The sequence below is a fragment of the Scyliorhinus canicula genome, chromosome 7 (genome assembly GCF_902713615.1).
Source record: "Scyliorhinus canicula chromosome 7, sScyCan1.1, whole genome shotgun sequence".
NCBI lineage: Eukaryota > Metazoa > Chordata > Chondrichthyes > Carcharhiniformes > Scyliorhinidae > Scyliorhinus > Scyliorhinus canicula.
The window spans coordinates 79,384,489-79,406,624 of record NC_052152.1 but is presented as its reverse complement, the minus strand read 5'-3'; the positions used below and the strand labels follow the sequence as shown (position 1 = coordinate 79,406,624).

At 47.0% G+C, this 22,136-nt stretch overlaps 2 protein-coding genes across 3 annotated transcripts in view; one reads left to right on the top strand and one right to left on the bottom strand.

Moving 5' to 3' along the window:
* tab3 (TGF-beta activated kinase 1 (MAP3K7) binding protein 3) overlaps nt 1-3,683 on the top strand; it is a 261,758-nt gene extending 258,075 nt beyond the window's left edge. The window contains exon 7 of the mRNA XM_038802258.1: nt 3,480-3,683. Within this exon, the coding sequence (XP_038658186.1) occupies nt 3,480-3,493 (14 nt within the window). The 3' untranslated portion in view covers nt 3,494-3,683. The remainder of the gene's footprint in view (nt 1-3,479) is intronic.
* LOC119969067 overlaps nt 1-22,136 on the bottom strand; it is a 92,282-nt gene that overhangs the window by 65,947 nt on the left and 4,199 nt on the right. Inside the window, exons 1-2 of one of the 2 annotated variants that reach the window (XM_038802260.1) lie at nt 7,750-7,972; nt 4,351-4,530 (exon numbers count right to left, since the gene is read on the bottom strand). In XM_038802260.1, the coding sequence (XP_038658188.1) occupies nt 4,351-4,530; nt 7,750-7,755 (186 nt within the window). In that variant the 5' untranslated portion in view covers nt 7,756-7,972. Of the gene's footprint in view, nt 1-4,350; nt 4,531-7,749; nt 7,973-22,136 lie in introns of those variants that run through there. The other variant, XM_038802259.1, reaches the window with a different exon arrangement.

Below are 22,136 nucleotides of genomic sequence, written 5' to 3'. Positions count from 1 at the left end.
CCAACATTTACATGTCATTAATAATAATAATAATCTTTTTTAGTGTCACAAGTAGGCTTACATTAACACTGCAATGAAGTTACTGTGAAAATGCTCAAGTCGCAACACTCCGGTGCTTGTTCGGGTACACTGAGGCAGAATTCAGGATGCCCAATTCACCTAACAAGCACAACTTTGGAGACTTGTGGGAGGAAACCAGAGCACCCGAGGAAACCCACGCAGACACGGGGAGAACGTGCAGATCCGCACGAACAGTGACCCAAGCCGGGAATTGAATCTGGGTTCCTGACGCTGTGAAGCATCAGCGCTAACCACAGCGGGTTGGACGCGGTGTGCTCCGGGCTTCTGCCCTCTCAGTCTGAAATCAGACGTGCGCGGTTTACTACAGATATTTATAAGTAGGACCTGAGCACCATGGCTGCTGAGGGAGAGGAAAGAAAGTGTTAAAGATTGTAGCGCTTGCTGGGGGGTGGTGGGCAGGGTGGGGGGAGTAGCCGGGACTGACTTGGTTGACTGATCCTTGCATTCAGGATGGAGGGCATGGAGGAGGGGTTCTGGTGGGAGGTGTTCCGGAGAGTGAATGCGCGAGGTTGGGGCAGATACAGCTGAAGCTTGTATAAAGGGCACACCTCACAAGGGCAAGGATGAGGGGCAAAATTCTCCCCTACCCGGCGGGGCGGGGGGTCCCGGCGTAGCGGAGTTGCGCCAACCACTCCGGCGTCGGGCCTCCCCAAAGGTGCGTAATTCTCCGCACCTTTAGGGGCTAGGCCCGTGCCGGAGTGGCTCCCGCTCCACCAATGGCGCCAAAACTGGCGGCAACGGCCTTTGGCGCTACGCCGCCCGGCATCGGGCTGGCTGAAAGGCCTTCGCAGGTCCGCGCATGCGCCGGGGCATCAGCGGCCGCTGACGTCACCACTGGCGCATGCGCGGTGGAGGGGGTCTCTTCCGCCACCGCCATGGTGGAGGCCGTGGCGGCGGCGGAAGAAAAAGCATGCCCCCACGGCACAGGCCCGCCCGCCGATCGGTGGGCCCCGATTGCGGGCCAGGCCACCGTGGGGGCACCCCCCGGGACCCCGGGGGCCCGCTCGCGCCGCCAATCCCGCCGGCACAGAAGTGGTTTAAACCACGTCGGCGGGATTGGCCTGTCAGCGGTGGGACTTCGGCCCATCGCGGGCCGGAGAATCGCCGCGGGGGGGCACGCCGATCGGCGGGCCGTGATTCCTGCTCACGCCGATTCCCGGGTGGCGGAGATTTCCGGCCACAGCGGGGGCGGGATTTACGCCGGCCCCGGGCATTTTCCCGACCCTGCGGGGGTTCGGAGAATTCCACCCAAGCTGGCTCTTTGAGGAGGTGGGGGGGGGGAGGCCATATTCGGGGTGTCGGACCAGCTGGGGTTGGAAACGGGTGCGGAGGCAGATGTGGCCTTCGCCTCGTTGATCACCCGTAGGCAGATCCTGTTTTGTGGAGGTCAACCTCTTCACCCTGTGATCTGGCATGGCAGAGGGGCCTGCTGAAATTCTTAACTCTTGAGAAGGTGAAGTTTGAATTGAGAGGAAGGATGTAGGTTTTCTACAATTCATGGGCGTTATTCATTATGCACTTTCAAGAATTGGATGACATCGAACATTAGCAGGGGGTTGGGGGGAGGCGGGGACTGTGTATGTTGATGGTGACTATGGGAGATTCCTGATTCCTTTTTTATTTGATGTTTGTGTTGACATGTGGGTTATTTTTTGGGTTGGTGGGAGGATGGGATTGTTGTTGTTGCTAAGGGGTTGACATTGTATATGTTACCGTTGATTGTTGGTGGGTGTAAATTGTGAAGAAAATGTGAAAAAGGAGAATAAAAAATATATTTTTAAAAAGTGGACCAATTAACGTTGAATAGCGTTCCCGGCCTCGCCGGGCAGGGCGCTGGGAAGTTAATGGCAGTTCCCGCTTGCTACCACACTTAGAAATCTTTCCAGAGAATCGCGCCCTAAGTGTCGTTAGATAGTGGTGGAGAACGCGCCAGCACAGCTGGCAGGAAACCTCGAACAAAACCCACCACAAATGATATTTCGAAGTTTTGCCGTTAAATTACGCCCATGGTGTGCACTTTTGGTCTTCATACTTAAGGAAAGGTATTCTTGAAATGGAGCCATACAGTAAATGATCAGTGGATTGGTCCCTGAGATGAGAGTGTTGTCCTCTGATGAGAGACTGAGTAAATTGCGTCCATAGTCACTGGTGGAGGCAATTAGAACTTGGGGCACAGACTCAGAATAAGGGGTTGATCATTTAGAACTGAGATAAGGAGACATTTCTTCACTGAGTGGGTTGTGAAGCAGGAATTTACCATGGCAATTTGATACACACCTTAGCAAATGTCCTCCAGAGGTACTAATTGTGTTATAGTGGTGTTATCTGATCGCTCAAACAATCCAGGAGGCTTTTCAATAGCAGGATTAGCAATAGTTTATAAAAATAAAAGTTAAGGAGCACTAGCCAGATAGGCTTTGGTGATTTGTACCTCAGAATTGTAGTCTGGGTCCTAGGTGTGTCACACAGTATTTCAATTTGAAAATTGCCAGTGGGCTCCAACCTGTAATAGATGTGGCACTTTAACCTCTCATCTCAGGACCTTACCCAAGATGATTCCTGTGATTCAACCACTCGCTGGATTAATGCCCTGACCTTGAGGGCAGCAATACTTTTCTTAATTATCTTTACTTCTCTTTCTGATCATTGATAAGGTCTAATTAAGAGCGCACAATGCAAACCTGTTTTGATCCAACTGCATTATCTCCTAAGCGCTCAAATACAACAAGCCTTTTATGGTGTAGAGTAATTCTTTGTCACTGGTGTAGCACAGCCAATTAACTCTCTTTAGTTGATGCTGTAATGCTACCAGGTGGATGCTGTGTTCTTTCAGTTGTACAACAATTATAACTGGAAATCAATACAAGGCTGTTTTGTAATTTCAAACCTATTCCCAAAGTATTGAAAAAAATGTGCAAACTGTAGTTTGCTTCTTTTTGGCCTCTCAAGTTGTTTTAAATCATTCACAGTTATTCGCGATTTAACTCCTTGGCTATAGGATATCAGCCAACTACTAACTGAGCATTGGCATTTGAGAGGTTTGCAAACAGCACTCATTCTTACCGGTTTAGTCAGAGTAGTACAATTATACCTGGAGTACAGTTATTCCACAGTGACACAGATGATCTGCGATGAAATGATTTCAGTAATTCAATTTACTGTTTGAGACGCTGGAGTTTTTTGAACCTTGTGTCTTCCTGGTCGCTCCTCATGACTGACTCCTGTTAACTGATCTTTTCCCTTTTTGTATCACCCAATTTATTGCATTGTCATCAGCTGACCCTTCCTTCCACCGCTTCATTTCCCAAATGCTACCCTCTCCACTCAAAAACACTGGTAAACATGATTCCGTGCTTCCTTATTCCTCTCTTGACCTACTGTGTTTATCTCTATTACAGGTAACTCTCTGTGAATCTGGAGGAAAGTCCAGTCCTGGAAAATTGGGTTTTGAGTCGGGGACAGATGGCAATGCCAACCGGCCAGCAGTGGAGCAGGTTATATTTGTGGGCCCTAGAGGAGCCTTCCTGCTGATTCCCCTAAAATGCTTTGCGCCCCAATAGTCCCTGTTCATTTAAGTGTTGATGTAAGCCTACTTGTGACACTAATAAAGATTATTATTATTATTATTAAGCCACTCAATGTTGATATAAGTGGGCAGAGCATATGTGGTGCGTACTCGGCAATCATTTTGCTTGGTATTTTACATATGTCACAGGAACAAATTGGTACAATAAAAGTAGTTTTGTCTGGATCGAACAGGTGGCTTCTCTGGCCACTAACATAAAGGTTCCTATCAAAATGGCAGCAACTGGAAGGCGAGCATAAGCCAGGCTATAAGTAATCCAGCAGTCACTATGGTATGTCAATTACATTTAATTAAATCCAGAGGAGGACATCAATTGAGGTTTCACTTAAGAACATATAAAGAGACACTTAGTGAAACTGTGTGTGGTTGAGTTAGGAGGTGTGTGCTTATAATGTTTAACTCTGCAAGTAAATAAGATTGAATAAAGATGGTCTCCAGTATTATCTTTCATCAACTGGCTTTCTGAAATAGAATACCACATATATCAAACAGCCACAGTAAAGGCACATCCTGATACATTTATTTCTCCTGAATTTCTTTAACTCTGATGTATAAAGAAAATGGAGAAAGATGTGCTTTCCAATTCTTCTTTGAAACTTGTATTTTCTTCACATGTATGAAATCCTTATTTAAGCATCTGTGCATTCATGAATAACGAGAGAAATTGATAACAGAAAAGCTACCTCCATCTGAAGTCTTTTATTTGTTGACATTACTAAACACTGTTCTTCCAATAGTTGCTTGTTGGTGAGCTGAAGTTTCTTCAGTTCTTTGTTGAGCTGATTGAGATCCTCATCTTTTTCAGCCAGGAGTGCTCTCAGTAGAGCCATGTGGCTATCTTGGGTTACACCCATTTCTGTAGCCTGAAAGTAAAATAAAATGTATTTTACATTTAAAATAAAATAAATCTATTTTTAAAAATGTTGACAATTATGGGCAACATATCCGAAAATTGTAGGGTCCAAATTTTTTCAGTTCAATATAACTTCAATATTTGGCAACAATGGTCTCCTGAATCAGAAGATTGTAGATTCAAGCCTCACTGGAAATCCAAGCCGATAGTTCAGTGAGATACTGAGGGAATGTTGTATTATAGAATGAGGCATTTGACAAAGATTTTGTTTGCCTTTCAGATCATTGAAATCTTTGGGATTAAAGGAAAAGTGTTAGGATGGACACAAAACAGGAAATGGGGATAATGGTGAACAGTTGTTTTTTTTGGACTGGGAGGAAGGTGTATAGTGATGTCCTCATAGAGTTGGCACTGGACCAGCTGCTTTATATCAATAATCAAGATTTGGTTGTGCAGGGAATAGTTTTACAATTTGTAGATGACACAAGTGCTTGTTAGGTGAATTAGACATTCTGGATTCTCCCCATGTGTACCCAAACAGGTGCCGGAGTGTGGCGACTAGGGGATTATCACAGTAACTTCATTGCAGTGTTAATGTAAGCCTACTTGTCAGAATAATACAATTTATTATTATTACTTGGCAATACTGTGAATTATGAGGGTCTTGATAGACTGCAAAAGAACATAGACAGGCTGGTGGAATGGACAAACATATGACAAATGAAATTTAATGCAGAGAAGTGTGAAGCGATACATTTTGGTAGGAAAAATAAGGAGGCAATATAAAATAAAGGATACAACTAAAAAGAGGGTGCAGGATCATGGTGACATGGGGGATGTATGTGCACAAATTGTTGAAGATGGCAGGGGGTTGAAGAATATCGGAATATAGGAATTAGGAGCAGAAGTAGGCAATTCAGCCCTTTGTTCCATCCAGCCTATCCTTTCTGAATACTGAGTACTATTGGACATTCAACTCCCAGTCTCGGTCCTCCTGCAACCACATTTCAGTAATCCCCACCAAATCATACCCATTTGCCTCTATTTGTGCCGTCAGCTTATTCCAAACACTGCGTGCATTTAGATGCAAGGTTTTTAAATATGTTCTGTTGAATTGTCTTTCCCTTGCAGGATTTTCTTGTGCACTACATTTTTCACACATTCTGACCTCCTTTATTAATCGCTGATAACACTCAGCCTCATTCCGCAATGGATTAAAAGGTAAAAGGGGGAAAATAGTTTAAAAGGTATATGGGGATCTGAGCTTTATGAATAGAAGCATAGAGTGTAAAAGCAAGGAGGTTATGATGAACTTTTATAAAACTGTAGTTCAACATCAACTGGAGTACTGTGTCAAATTCTGGGCACCACACTTAGGTGGGATGTGAAGATTTACTTGGATTGGTTCCAAGGATGAGAGAGGTCAGTTACTTGAATAGATGAGAGAAGTTGGTGTTATTCTTCTTAGAGAAGGGAAAGTTGAGGGAAGATTTGATAGTCATGTCAAAGTCAATGTTGATAGTCTCAAGAGTCATAGGGCGTCAATTTAAGGCAAGTGGCAAAAGAACCAACGGTGACACGATGAAAAAAATATGTGCCATTTTTATCCAGCATGTGGTTAGAAACTGGAATGCAGTACCCAAGAGTGGGCTGGAGGCAGAGATGTGGAACAGGCAGAGTAGTGGGATCCGCTGAATTGTTCATAGAGCACCAGCACAGACATAATGGGCAGAATGGTCTCCTTTTGTGCTGTGACCATTCTATGATTCCAAAATGTAAACGCTCCCATAGCATAATTGGAAGAGCAATGGACCTCTCAGATTCCTGGCTAACATTTAACTCTCAGTGAACATCACTGAAAGAGGTTAACTGGTCAATTGCACAACTTGGCTGTAAACATTTTCCTACACAAAAGTAGCAACAGTGTACTTTTGGGAATAGCCCAGTAAGGGGAATAGCCCAGTAAGGAGTAAGGGAATAGCCAACGTTCCTGTTTCTACCACTGTCCCTGCTGAAAAGTACATTGACGTCAAATAGATGCTGAGTGACGCTTTGCTGTGCAACATCGATTAAAGAGACATCTTCTAAGGTTTGCCGGCCGTGAAATAGCACAGCGTGAGGTTCAAAAGATTTGTTCACAACAAGAGGCAGCGATTATCCATCACAGCCAAAAATCTGAGAATCCCATGTTGCACATAGTGTGAAAATAGTGCCCATATCAAAATGCACAAACTGAGATGATGGAATGTAATTAGTGCAATACCTGTAATCACAGCTGCCTCACCAGTATTCTCCCTCACCAAGTTTTAATTGACTTTACATTTTTTAATATTTGCCAAGAATGCAGTTGGCCATTTACTTTCCCCACATGGAATGTAAATTTCAGATCAATTTCACACAGTGAGGCAAAAGGAAACTGCAGCTTCAAAGCATCAAGTAAAGAGTCACCAGTCACAAATGTGACTTTCTGAAGAAGAGTTATCTATGACTGGAAATCTTAACCCTGTTTCTCTCTCCGCAGACACTGCCAGAATTGCCATGTAATTCCAGAACTTTCTGTTCTTAGTTCAGATTTCCATGATCTGCAGGATTTTGCCAATATTTCCATGGCCACATTCACTTTAATTTTTTTGTTCTTTTAACAAGAAACTTTGCACATGTCTGGAGCTGTTGAGCGGTTCTGTGGAAAATATGTAGGTCGGTACAAGTTCATCATAGTTAAAGCTTAATTTAAAAGGATTGAATTCACAGAGCAGGCAGGTATGTATTACCTGAGCTACTTTCATTTCTTGCCTCATTAATATTTGCTATTTCCCAGTCATTCCAGAGTTCCTTTGTTCAATTTTTACAACAAACCTAAATAGGTTATGGCTTATTAAGTTATGGCTGAAAACCTCTTTAAATGATCGATGATGCTTCCTTCGAACACATCAACAACCTCCCAGCAATGGTTCTAAGATGTATTATAGTTATTACGAGGTTCATCAGAATAAAAATGTTTCTTGAAATCAGGTGGTCTGCCATTTCCGAACAAAGAGGGCTTTGCTGCTATATTGCAAAGCGCACAGCTGTTTCTGTACTGAGGCACCACACACAATGCAGAATAACAGGCACACAGTGTATGGGTAAACACTGAATACTACTCCTCCCTGCAGAAGCCATCTACATAATTCAAGATGAGGATGATTATGGCTCACGTACAACAGCATGATGCAATTCAATAATTTACCTTCATGTTAATTCGTCTCAGCCTTCGATTGTAACACTCAGTTTCTTCACAGTAACCGTAAGCCTTCAGGCTGACATTTAACAACAATCCGTTTCCCTGTACATCAGAGCCTGTGCCTCAGCTGTGCTTTAACATTGGTGTCAGCCACATTGTAAGCTACAATTCATCCGTCATTCTAAAGAAGACGGTTTTGTCATGAGTACCTCAAACAATACACTGCCATTCATCTTCCAATCACATTGCTTCTCCTGATTTGTCACTCCCAGCATGCACATAAAAAACAAACAGGAATAATTGGCAGGTTTTGTGCTGTCTGCAATGTGCTCCACTCAAAAAAAAGCACCCAATTACATCCATTCCTTATCGCTCGGGCTCAATTCATTAGGCATCACACCAGCTTAAAGCATTCTCTCTGGTTAGTTTTAAAATCGAACATTTTCTAAATCAGTGCATACAGCAAGGAGGAAAAGATGGTTTCGTTGATCCACTAAACAAATTGGTAGAGCTTTGAAAAAATACTATAGACAAAAGAAGCAATTTAATTGGATTGCTAACGGACGTACATTTTTATCAACAAAGAGCAACAGAGATTAAATAAGGGTGGAATTTTGCAAAAATGGCAAATTGTCAATCTCGGCGTAGAAACCGGCATGGTTCACGGCAGCCCCAGCCGTGCGATCCGGCCAGCAATTTTTAGGCACTTGAGAGAAAAAAATGGCGCATGTGAAAAATACCATACTTGAGGCACAAAGGGTCATCTGAGCACTTTGATCAAGGGGTGCTGCATTTAAATGGTTCCACAGCACTTGCTCTCATTCAAATCAGAAGGATGGCAGCAAACAAGCCTGCTCCTCGATTCATAGAGGGGGCCTTCACCCATATGTTGGATGGCGTGAAGGAGAGATGGGCAATAATATACCCTCAGGCTGGCAGGAGACCATCCAGCACGATAACAAATCCTGCCTGGGAGACAGTCGCAGCACTGGTCTGTGCGTGGGTTTCCTCCGGGTGCTCCGGTTTCCTCCCACAGTCCAAAGATATGCAGGTTAGGTGGATTGTCCATGATAAATTGCCCTCAGTGTCCAAAAAGAAAGGTTAGGTGGGATTGCTGGGTTATGGGGATAGGGTGGAGGTATGGGCTTGAGTCGGGTGATCTTTCCAAGGGCAAGTGCAGATACGATGGGCCGAATGGCCTCTTTCTGCACTGTAAATTCTAAGATTCTATGAATGCCGCAAGATGAACAACTTACTGTGTTCTGCCAGGGTAAGTGCTCCCTGTCTAGTCTTTGCACTCCCCCTTGCCGTCACTCCTTAGAATGTCACCTGGACCCAAATGCTGTCACCTAGCAGGGACCTAGCACTTGACATCCCACCAGCTTCCTTTAGCCCCTAGCACTCATGTTTACACGCGGTACTCACACATGCCAGGCATCATCGTCATCTGACCTGCCTGGCGGCCCCATTAGTATTCCTGCAGGAGAAGCCTGCTCACAACCGCTGTGAGCTAGAGAAGACAGGTGGTGGGATGCCCGAGCAGAAGATCCTGACTACTTTGAGGAGAGAGTCCTGGAGCTCGAATGGGAGGGGCAGGAGCGGACATCTGCTGAGAGTGAGGTGGGCCTGCTGCGGAAAAGTGGCGAGCTCAAGTGAGTTTGGTGTATCCATGACCATTGACCTTGCAGGAACATCACCCCAGTCAGCCTGGCCTGTCCATCAGCAGTGTCCCTTTGCCCACCCACGACATCTCCTTGGAGGAGATGTTGGAAGTGGACACTGAAGAAGCGTCATGGTTATCACCCACAGCATACACCAGTGCAGAGACATAAACCTCACTGTGCAATCTTCACAGGCGGGCTTCTGGGTCACTCCCTGATCAGCTCAACATCAGGTGGAGGCTGGAAGGTCCCAGGATTTGGAAAGTCAGAGGCCTGCTGGATCCCAGGACTCAGCCATGTCCCAGCCAGGTGCAGTGCCTCTGGGCATGTTCGTCCTTCAGCTGCTTGAGTTGCAAAGGCAGGGTTAGGAATACCAGGAGGGGGTATCAGCAACATTCCTGTGACTGAAAGGATAAATGGGTAAATGCCACAGCCTTCTGCCGAAGGAGATGTTGCCAGCACTGCTTGGCACCCAGGCCAACACTGCAAGCGTGGCATCTGGAGTAGAAATTCTGAGGCAAGAGGTCAGACCATGGCGGGAGAACTCCGAGGCATTACTCAATCCCTGAGGACCATGGCTGAGGGCAACAGCATGGTTCAGACAATGGCGGGCCTCCAAGACTGGCAGCGCCAGATGACACTGAGGCTGCTGCAGCTGGCTCCAGCTGCTTCTCCATCCCATGTAGTAGCCCAGGGGCCCACAAACACTCAGCGGGAGGCGGATCCACTGGAGAACAGCCTAGGGCCCTCTACCCAGGAGACACTGGGAATGACCAGACAATCTGAATCTCCCCTTCTGCAACTCAGGCACAGCGAGCAGAATAAGGTGATGCTACAACAGTAGTGACACCTGTGAAAGTAGGCCAGGGCCCTCTGGGACTTAGCCCTCCACAGGACGTCTGCCAAGGGCATCTCAGGTAACAGGGCATGGAAGGCAGCATTTAGTTCTATACGCTGCCTTCCTCCAGGTTTAGGGTGTCAGTAGCATCCAAACTGCATTGATCTTTTCTGCCATGTCGACAATAAAGGAATTCCCCTATGAGGAATGTGTAGATAGTTTGTATTGCCAATCAGAGATCCTTCAAGTCAGCACTGATATACGGAGTTTGTCCTGCCACCATCACTTACCAATCTAACTAGCCTGAACAACAGAAGCGGAGAGGTAGAACAACACATGCAGCAACCAGGATGCGATTGTGACTTCCTGCTGTCTCCTTCATAATTTCTCATGCAGGAGAGACTGCAGTTTCATATGGTTGCAGTGTCGTGCTGTTCCAGATATGCCTGAACTTAAACGAGTGGATGATCAGAATAACATTTGTGTAGTGGAGGCCTTGTTGAGAGTTGAAAGGGGCATAAGAGTTTAGATAAACTCAAGGCTAGTTTTGTGACTTTTATTAAAACATTGACACATCAGCTTGACCTCTTTCTGCTCCACTTGCACGTAAACATTCCCTCAAACCAATATGCACCCTACCACTTGACCACACAATACGCATGTCCCAATATGCCTTTACAAATAGTCATCAGTTCAGTGAACAAGTTAGCACTGAATAAATGTTTTCTTTCTTGTATAACTGCAATTCATGTGGTATCTCTAGCTCTCCTACCCCTGCGCACCCTTGTTCCCCCCCCTGTAATTTACCCTCAGGCTCCTCAGCGGACTCTTCCTTCTCTGAGGACACATACCACTCCCTGAGGCACTCCTCGTCCTGCTGTGCAGCCAGGTTATGGAAGGCACAGCGGGCCATGACAATGCTGGAGACCTTCTGTATTGTAGGGCCCCACCGGACCTGCCAAGGCAACGGAACCTCATCTTCAACATGTCGAAGCACTGCTCGATAACAGTTCGGGTCGCACTGTAAGCTTCATTGTACCTGGTCTGCGGTCTCCACACTGGTGTCATTAGCCATGGCCTGAGGGGATAACCCCTGTCCCAAGGAGTCATCCCTGTAGACACGGGTGTCCTTTGACAATTCCAGGGATCTGCGACTGGTCGAGCATGTAGTTCTCATGCATGCTCCCTGGAAAATGGGCACAAACATGCATGCCATGCATCTGTTGGTTGCACACCCGATGGACATTGAGGGAGCAGAACTCCCTTGTGCCACGCTCATAGAGTGTGACATGGGTAAAGTCCATCACTCTCTGCACCAGGTCAGCTATGTGTCCAAACCCTGTAGCCCTCTCATCCTGTCAGGCCTAGTCCAGGTCAAAGTGGATGTAGTCCACCCCATGCATACAATGTTCCCTCACCTCATGGGTGCATTTAAGGGTGGATGCCTGTGAAATACCACATGAGGTCCCCTGTGGAGCTCTGGAAGGACCCCATGGCTTAGAGGTTGAGGGCTGCCGTGACCCTGAAGGCCACAGTGAGCGGGTGACTTCCGCTGCCTATTGGCGCTGAGTCTGCAAGAACATGGCACAGGTACTGCACAATCTCCTTCGTAAAGTGGATCCTTTGACAGCAGATGGTGTCAGACAGCTCCATGAAAGCCTTACGAGTCTGGTAGATGCTTGGGTCTTCGTTGGTGCCTCTAGGCCTCATGCATGGCTGGTGTGGCCTCCATCCCTAAAGCTCTCTGGTCTTGTTCTTCAGGGTCTCCTCTACGCAGCACAGTGATTAGTAAGATACCAGCTCCACCCTGATATTGGTCGGATATTTGCAAAGGATGAAAGAGAGAGAGAGCAAGAGCACGAGAGAGAGCAAGAGCACGAGAGAGAGAGTTCACTACTTATGCTATAACATATGCTATGTTGGGGAAGTGGCTCATTCAGTGGTGAGTCATGTGATTCACTTTGGAAAGAAAAACAGGAATGCGGAATATTTGGCTAATGGTAAAATTCTTGGCAGTGTGGATGAGCAGAGGGATCTCGGTGTCCATGTACATAGATCCCTGAAAGTTGCCACCCAGGTTGATAGGGTTGTGAAGAAGGCCTATGGTGTGTTGGCCTTTATTGGTAGAGGGATTAAGTACCGGAGCCATGAGGTCATGTTGCAGCTGTACAAAACTCTGGTACGGCCGCATTTGGAGTATTGCGTACAGTTCTGGTCGCCTCATTATAGGAAGGACGTGGAGGCTTTGGAACGGGTGCAGAGGAGATTTACCAGGATGTTGCCTGGTATGGAGGGAAAATCTTATGAGAAAAGGCTGATGGACTTGAGGTTGTTCTCGTTAGAGAGAAGAAGGTTAAGAGGTGACTTAATAGAGGCATACAAAATGATCAGAGGGTTAGATAGGGTGAGAGCCTTCTCCCGCGGATGGAGGTGGCTAGCACGAGGGGACATAGCCTTAAATTGAGGGGTAATAGATATAGGACAGATGTCAGAGGTAGGTTTTTTACACAGAGTGGTGAGGCCGTGGAATGCCCTACCTGCAACAGTAGTGAACTCGCCAACATTGAGGGCATTTAAAAGTTTATTGGATAAGCATATGGATGATAATGGCATAGTGTAGGTTAGATGGCCTTTAGTTTTTGACTTCCCATGTCGGTGCAACATCGTGGGCCGAAGGGCCTGTACTGCGCTGTATCGTTCTATGTTCTATGTTCACTAGTGACATCATCAGTCAGGTGCATAGGCTTTAGGCCCAGTCTTTGTATTTAATCTTGTGAGAGTGCACTGCACAAGATAAATAAAAACCCGACTTGTTGAGTTACGGTAATCCGTGAGTTGTACATGTTTTGGGCAGCACAGTGGTTAGTACTGCTGCCTCACAGCTCCAGGGTTCAATTATGCCTCGGGTGGCTGTCTGTGTGGAGTTTGCACTTTCTCCCATGTCTGGATGGGTTTCCTCCGGGTGCTCTGGTTTCCTCCTACAGTTCAAAGATGTGCAGGTTCGGTAAATTGGTCATGCTAAATTGCCCCTTAGTGTCTTCCATCGCCCATAAACGTTCCAGTCATAGGCCTCCCTCCCCCTTCCCATTTGCCACTGGACCATCCTTCCCCCCACCCCCTCGGTGTTTTGGGAGACCGGCCTGATGAGCCCATGGGCATGGCCTTCTCCAGCTGCGGTTCCCGACCTGTCACACAGCAGCCAGCCTGTGCATTTGGCCAGTAGGAGTGCGGGAGGTGGGGCTACAGGATGCAGAGAAGGTCCAGCCATTAATTTCAATCAGATGACAGTGATTTGGCTCATACCAGGTTCGTTGTCGGTTTTTGGGATTGTTGCACCCTTTATGTTTCCCTATAAATGTAATAGTGGGACCTTTGGTTCAGGCGGAACCTTATTGAGCAGCATTATTTTCAAACACTGAGGGTATGAGGAATATATTTTGGTAGCGTTGAACAGCAATAATGGTAGAGATGGGGCAACATGGTGGCACACTGCTGCCTCACAGCTTCAGAGTCCCGGGTTCAATTCCGGCATCGGGTTACTGCTTGTGTGGAGTTTGCACATCCTCCCCATGTCTGCGTGGGTTTCCTTCGGGTGCTCCACTTTCTTCCCACTGTCCAAAGAAGTGCAGGTTAGGTGAATTGGCCATTCTAAATTTTCCTCTGTGTTCAAAAGGTCAGGTGGTGTTACTGGGTTACAGGGATAGGGTGGAGCTGTAGGCTTTCCAAGGGCTGGTTGTTATGGGCCAGGGTTTAGAGAACCCCAAAATGTATCATGGAGTTCACCTGACCCACGACTTTTAATAGATTGTGGTATGGGGAGCACACAGTCCCCATACAGATGTTGTGCAACAGAGCTTTACAGTACTTTTAAATTAAAACAATGTTTATTTATGAAACCAGTTCACACTTTATAAACCCACAGTAAACATCTTAACGACTATCAACACCAATAAATCCCCAAAGAATACAGTACTCGATAGAATATCTGGAAGACAAAAGACCCTTTTTAACACAGAGATCAGCTTTAAATTCACTATTGAGAGCAATCAGCACTTTGAAATCACCCAATTGATTTGGAGACAATCTTTAGTTTGCAGAGAGATCCTTATGCAGCTCCTTGCTTTGCCTGCAACTATCCAGTTCTCAAAACAAAACCACACCCTGTAGCAAACAGCCTAAAATGAAAGTAAAGCAGACAGTCAGCCCAGCTCCACCCACTCTCTGACATCACTGCAGCTCTCTAATAAAACACCGATTTCTTAAAGGTGCACCCACTACAGCTATTCGATAAACCCCCATTTCTTAAAAGGTACTCTCACATGACACGGTGCAGACTCGATGGACCTAATGGCCTCCTTCTGCGCTGTAAATTCTAGAATTCTATAATTCTATCGGGGCAGCACGGTGGTGCAGAGGTTAGCACTACTGCCTCACAGCACTGTAAGAAGTCTTACAACACCAGGTTAAAGTCCAACAGGTTTGTTTCAAACACGAGCTTTCGGAGCACGGCTCCTTCTTCAGGTGAATGGAAAGGCTTGTTCCAGAAATGTTTATATAGACACAGTCAGAGATGCCCCGGAATGCGAGCACCTGCAGGCAATCAAATCATCAAAGATGCAGAGAGAGAGGTAACTCCAGGTTAAAGAGGTGTGAATTGTCCCAAGCCAGTTCAGTCGGTAGGCCTCTGCAAGTCCAGGCTTGTTGGTGGGGGCCGAATGTAATGCGACATGAATCCCAGATCCCGGTTGAGTCCGCATTCATGCGTGCGGAACTTAGCTATAAGTTTTTGCTTAGCAATTTTGCGTTGTCGCGTCTCCTGAAGGCCTCCTTGTAGAATGCTGACCCGGAGATCAGAGGCTGAATGTCCTTGACTGCTGAAGTGTTCCCCAACTGGAAGGGAACAGTCCTGCCTGTTGATAGTCGCACGATGCCCGTTTATTCGTTGTCGCAGTGTCTGCATGGTCTCGCCAATGTACCACGCTTCGGGACATCCTTTCCTGCAGCGTATGAGGTAGACTACATTGGTCGAGACGCACGAGTATGCGCCGCGTACCTGGTGGGTGGTGTTTCCACGTGTAATGGTGGTGTCCATGTCGATGATCTGGCATGTCTTGCAGAGATTACCCTGGCAGGGTTTTGTGGTGTTGTGGTTGCTGTTCTGAAGGCTGGGTAATTTGCTGCAAACAATGGTTTGTTTGAGGTTGCGCGGTTGTTTGAAGGCCAGTAGTGGGGGTGTGGGGATGACCTTGGCAAGATGTCCATTCTCGCTGATGATGTGTTGGAGGCTGCGAAGAAGATGTCGTAGTTTCTCCGCCCCAGGAAAGTACTGGACGACGAAGGGTACTCTGTCAGTGGTGTCCCGTGTTTGTCTTCTGAGGAGGTCCCTTCCAGTTGGGGAACACTTCAGCAGTCAAGGACATTCAGCCTCTGATCTCCGGGTCAGCATTCTACAAGGAGGCCTTCAGGAGACGCGACAACGCAAAATTGCTGAGCAAAAACTTATAGCTAAGTTCCGCACGCATGAATGCGGACTCAACCGGGATCTGGGATTCATGTCGCATTACATTCGGCCCCCACCAACAAGCCTGGACTTGCAGAGGCCTACCGACTGAACTGGCTTGGGACAATTCACACCTCTTTAACCTGGAGTTACCTCTCTCTCTGCATCTTTGATGATTTGATTGCCTGCAGGTGCTCGCATTCCGGGGCATCTCTGACTGTGTCTATATAAACATTTCTGGAACAAGCCTTTCCATTCACCTGAAGAAGGAGCCGTGCTCCGAAAGCTCGTGTTTGAAACAAACCTGTTGGACTTTAACCTGGTGTTGTAAGACTTCTTACTGTGCTCACCCCAGTCCAACGCCGGCATCTCCACATCATCACAGCACTGAGGACCCGGGTTCGATCCTGGCCCTGGGTCACTGTCCGTGTGGAGTTTGCCTATTCTCCCGTGTCTGCGTAGGTTTCGCCCCCACAACCCAAAGATGGACAGGATAGGTGAATTGGCCCATTATATTACCCCTTATTAGGAAAAAATAATTGGGTACTCTAATTTTTTTTATAAATGGTAGCGATGAACTTTACAATGGTTGAAAAACTGGGAGATAAGCCAATATTTTCAATTAAAAAAAAATATTTTCTGCATTGCTCTCCCAAAAATTGAATTAAATTGTTATTTAGTTTATTGCTGCTTGTTAAGAGATTATAATAGCCTTTTCACTGTGGAAAATTACGGGCGTGATTCTCCGCACCCGCAGGAAATCGTGAGGCTGGCGTCAAAAACGGGCGGGTTTGACGCCAGCCTCCGCCCCCCCGACCGGGAACCGATTCTGGTCCCCGGTCGGGGCTAGCATCCCGCGGCCGTGAACTCCGGCATCGCGGGCTTAACGAATGGATACAGCGGGGCGGCGGAAGGATAAAGAGTGCGCGGGGTAAGTACCCGCTGCCCGCGATCGGTGCCCACCGATCGCGGGCCCATGGCACCCTTGGCACGGCCGTGGTACTGCCGTGCCAATCGGTGCCATGGTTCCCCAGATCGGGACTTTCCGGCCGTTTTTACGAACGGTCAGACCAGGTGTGATTGACGTTCATAAAAACGGTCGTAAAGGCCTTGGAAATCGGCTTATCGGCCAGCTGAGAATCGCTGCTCGCCGTAAAAAAATGGCGGGCAGCGATTCGTGTCGGGAGGCGGGCGTGGGGGGGGGGGGGGAGAATAGCGGGAGGGCGTCGGACCAGCGTGGCCATAAAAATTTACGCCGCCCGCTATTCTCCGCCCCGTCGTGAGTGCGGAGAATTCTGCCCTACAATAATCAGATTGGAATTAATTTACACGTAGAGTTGGAGTTATTCACTGATGGAACATCAAAACTCTTAAGCGGAGTATCCATTCAACATTTAGTAACGGCAAAATGGAGTCAGTCAAATAACATACAGAAACGTATTTATTAACACTGTAGTGACCCAGTTGAAAGTCCTTTCTCTCGATTGGTCGGTACATTCTTGCCGAATGTATATACAATGTAACCCTACCCCGTTGTTAGTGGGAGAGTTCATACACTTTGAGCCACACGGGGAAGATTGGCAATCTTGCCCCATGAGTGTCCCCGCAAGACTGAACACACTCTCAGGGACAGCTGAGGACAACCAAGAATATGAGAAGACGAAGAAGTTTGAAGAAGCTGCTGATGAAGACACAACAAATCTTGATGGGTGGCGAGTGACGCAGGCGTTTTGGTCGGCATAAGTCACCTCCTAGCGGAGGAACTGGAGTAGTTAGCGTACACTGAGCTGAAGAACAGCGTTTGCAGTTGGATTGAAGTGGTGGAGAACCAACACTCCATTATTCTACCCTAATCCATGTACCTATCCAATAGCCGCTTGAAGGCCCCTAACGTTTCCGACTCAACTACTTCCACAGGCAGTGCATTCCATGCCCCCACTACTCTCTGGGTAAAGAACCTATCTCTGACATCCCCCCTATATCTGCCACCATTCACCTTAAATTTATGTCCCTTTGTAATGGTTTGTTCCACCCGGGAAAAAAGTCTCTGACTGTCTACTCTATCTATTCCCGTGATCATCTTATAAACCTCTATCAAGTCACCCCTCATCCTTCTCCGTTCTAATGAGAAAAGGCCTAGCACCCTCAACCTTTCCTCGTAAGACCTATTCTCCATTCCAGGCAACATCCTGGTAAATCTCCTTTGCACCTTTTCCAAAGCTTCACCTTCCTAAAATTAGGTGACCAGAACTGCACACAGTACTCCAAATGTGGCCTGACCAAGGTTTTGTACAGCTGCATCATCACCTCACGGCTCTTAAATTCAATCCCTCTGCTAATGAACGCTAGCACACCATAGGCCTTCTTCACAGCTCTATCCACTTGAGTGGCAACTTTCAAAGATCTGTGAACATAGACCCCAAGATCCCTCTGCTCCTCTACATTGCCAAGAACCCTACCGTTAACCCTGTATTCCGCATTCATATTTGTCCTTCCAAAATGGATAACCTCACACTTGTCAGGGTTAAACTCCATCTGCCACTTCTCAGCCCAGCTCTGCATCCTATCTATGTCTCTTTGAAGCCAACAACAGCCCTCCTCACTATCCACAACTCCACCAATCTTCGTATCATCTGCAAATTTACTGACCCACCCTTCAACTCCCTCATCCAAGTCGTTAATGAAAATCACAAACAGCAGAGGACCCAGAACTGATCCCTGCGGTACGCCACTGGTAACTGGGCTCCAGGCTGAATATTTGCCATCCACCACCACTCTCTGTCTTCTATCGGTTAGCCAGTTTGTTATCCAACTGGCCAAATTTCCCACTATCCCATGCCTCCTTACTTTCTGCATAAGCCTACCATGGGGAACCTTATCAAATGCCTTACTAAAATCCATGTACACTACATCCACTGCTTTACCTTCATCCACATGCTTGGTCACCTCCTCAAAGAAGTCAATAAGACTTGTAAGGCAAGACCTACCCCTCACAAATCCGTGCTGATGATCTCTAATCAAGCAGTGTCTTTCCAGATGCTCAGAAATCCTATCCCTCAGTACCCTTTCCATTACTTTGCCTACCACCGAAGTAAGACTAACTGGCCTGTAATTCCCTGGGTTATCCCTATTCCCTTTTTTGAACAGGGGCACGACATTCGCCACTCTCCAATCCTCTGGTACCACCCCTGTTGACAGCGAAGACGAAAAGATCATTGCCAACGGCTCTGCAATTTAATTTCTTGCTTCCCATAGAATCCTTGGATATATCCCGTCAGGCCCGAGGGACTTGTCTATCCTCAAGCTTTTCAAAACGGCCAACACATCTTCCTTCCTAACAAGTATCTCCTCGAGCTTACCAGTCTGTTTCACACTGTCCTCTCCAACAATATGGCCCCTCTCGTTTGTAAATACTGAAAAAAAATACTTGTTCAAGACCTCTCCTATCTCTTCAGACTCAATACACAATCTCCCGCTGCTGTCCTTGATCGGACCTACCCTCGCTCTAGTCATTCTCATATTTCTCACATATGTGTAAAAGGCCTTGGGGTTTTCCTTGATCTTACACGCCAAATATTTTTCATGTCCTCTCTTAGCTCTCCTAATCCCTTTCTTCAGTTCCCTCCTGGCTGTCTTGTATACCTCCAGCACCCTGTCTGAACCTTGTTTCCTCAGCCTTACATAAGTCTCCTTCTTCCTCTTAACAAGACATTCAACCTCTCTTGTCAACCGTGGTTCCCTCACTCGACCATCTCTTCCCTGCCTGACAGGGACATACATATCAAAAACACGCAGTACCTGTTCCTTGAACAAGTTCCACATTTCACTTGTGCCCTTCCCTGACAGCCTATGTTCCCAACTTATCTACTTCAATTCTTGTCTGACAGCATTGTATTTACCCTTCCCCCAGTTGTAAACCTTGCCCTGTTGCACGCACCTATCCCTCTCCGTTACTAAAGTGAAAGTCACAGAATTGTGGTCACTACCTCCAAACTGCTCCCCCACTAACAAATCTATCACCTGCCCTGGTTCATTACCAAGTACCAAATGCAATATGGTCTCCCCTCTGGTCGGACAATCTACATACTGTGTTAGAAAAGTTTCCTGGACACACTGCACAAACACTACCCCATCCAAACTATTTGATCTAAAGAGTTTCCACTCAAAATGTTTGGGAAGTTGAAGTCACCCATGACTACTACCCTGTGACTTCTGCACCTTTCCAAAATCTGTTTCCCAATCTGTTCCTCCACATCTCTGCTGCTATTGGGGGGCCTATAGAAAACTCCCAAGAAGGTGACTGCTCCTTTCCTGTTTCTGACTTCAACCCATATGACCTCAGTAGGCAGATCCCCCTCAAACTGCCTTTCTGCAGCTGTTATACTATCTCTAATTAACAATGCCACCCCCCACCTCTTTACCATCCTCCCTAATCTTGTTGAAACATCTATAACCAGGGACCTCCAACAACCATTTCTGCCCCTCTTCTATCCAAGTTTCCGTGATGGCCACCACATCGTAGTCCCAAGTACCGATCCATGCCTTAAGTTTACCCACCTTATTCCTGATGCTTCTTGCATTGAAGTATACACACTTCAACCCATCTCCTTGCCTGCAAGTACTCTCCTTTGTCAGTGTTACCTTCCCCACTGCATCACTACGTGCTTTGGCCTCCTGAATATCGGCTTCCTTAGTTGCTGGACTATAAATCCGGTTCCCATTCCCCTGCCAAATTAGTTTAAACCCTCCCGAAGACTACTAGAAAACCTCCCCCCCAGGATATTGGTGCCCCTCTGGTTCAGATGCAACCCGTCCTGCTTGTACAGGTCCCACCTTCCCCAGAATGCGCTCCAATTATCCAAATACCTGAAGCCCTCCCTCCTACACCATTCCTGCAGCCACGTGTTCAACTGCACTCTCTCCCTATTCCTAGCCTCACTATCACGTGGCACCGGCCACAAACCAGAGATGACAACTCTGTCTGTCCTGGCCTTTAACTTCCAACCTAACTCCCTAAACTTGTTTATTACCTCCACACCCCTTGCCCTACCTACGTTGTTGGTACCAATGTGCACCATGACTACTGGCTGCTCACCCTCCCCCTTCAGGATCCTGAAGACACGATCCGAGACATCCCTGGCCCTGGCACCCGGGAGGCAACATACCTTTTGGAAGTCTCGCTCGCGACCACAGAATCTCCTATCTATTCCCCTAACCATTGAATCTCCTATTACTATTGCTTTTCTATGCTCCCCCTTCCCTTCTGATCGCCAGAGCCAGACTCAGTGCCAGAGACCTGGCCGCTGGGGCCTTCCCCCGGTAGGTCATCCCCCCCAATAACATCCAAAACGGTATACTTGTTTTGAAGGGGAACGGCCACGAGGGATCCCTGCACTGTCTGGCTGTTAGTTTTCTTTTCCCTGACTGTAACCCAGCTACTCTTGTTCAGTACCTTGGGTGTGGCTACCTCCCTGTAACTCTTCTCGATTACCCCCTCTGCCAACCGGATGATCCGAAGTTCATCCAGCTCCAGTTCACTAACACGGTCTCTGAGGAGCTGGAGTTGGGTGCACTTCCCGCAGGAATAGTCAGCGGGGACACCAGTGGTATACCTCACCACCCACATCCTACAGGAGGAGCATGCAACTGCCCTAGCCTCCACCCCCTCTTATTTTACAGAATTAGCTGCCCCGTAGACCAACTGGACCTCCGCCCTCCGACTCTGCTTCCAGTCAGCTGTACTCTAAACTCCTGGCTCCCTTCACGCTCTTTGATAAATATAGGAAATGAAATGTAAGGAGCACTTTACTCCCTCCTCCCCTAACTCCCTCAGTCACCAAACTCTCACTGAGGCACTCAAATGCAACCAGTTCAGCACTCCCTCAGTCACCAATCTCTCACTGTAGCACTCAAATGCAACCAGTTCAGCACTCCAGTGCAAACAAAGTCTTCACTGTAACTTGCTCAGATTTATACTGTGACTCTAGCCTCTGAAAACTGGCCTATTCCAAATAACTAATTAACAAGCTCCAGCTGCAAGTACCTACACTTAGAACCTTGTTTAAAGCTGATTCAAAATTCACCTTCTTATAGACCAAACAGTAACTTTTAAGTTAATTAACTAAATAAAAGAAATACTAGACTTTAAATAAAAATGAACCCTTATACTCCCTCAGTCACCAAACTCTCACTGTAGCACTCGAATGCAACCAGTTCAGCACTCCAGTTTGTTTCGAACCACTAGCTTTCGGAGCGCAGCTCCTTCGTCGGGTGAGTGCTGTGCTCTGAAAGCTAGTGATTCGAAACAAACCTGTTGGACTTTAACCTGGTGTTGTAAGACTTCTTACTTTGATTCTAATGCCATGGTTCTTGTTACAAATATGGGGCGAAATTC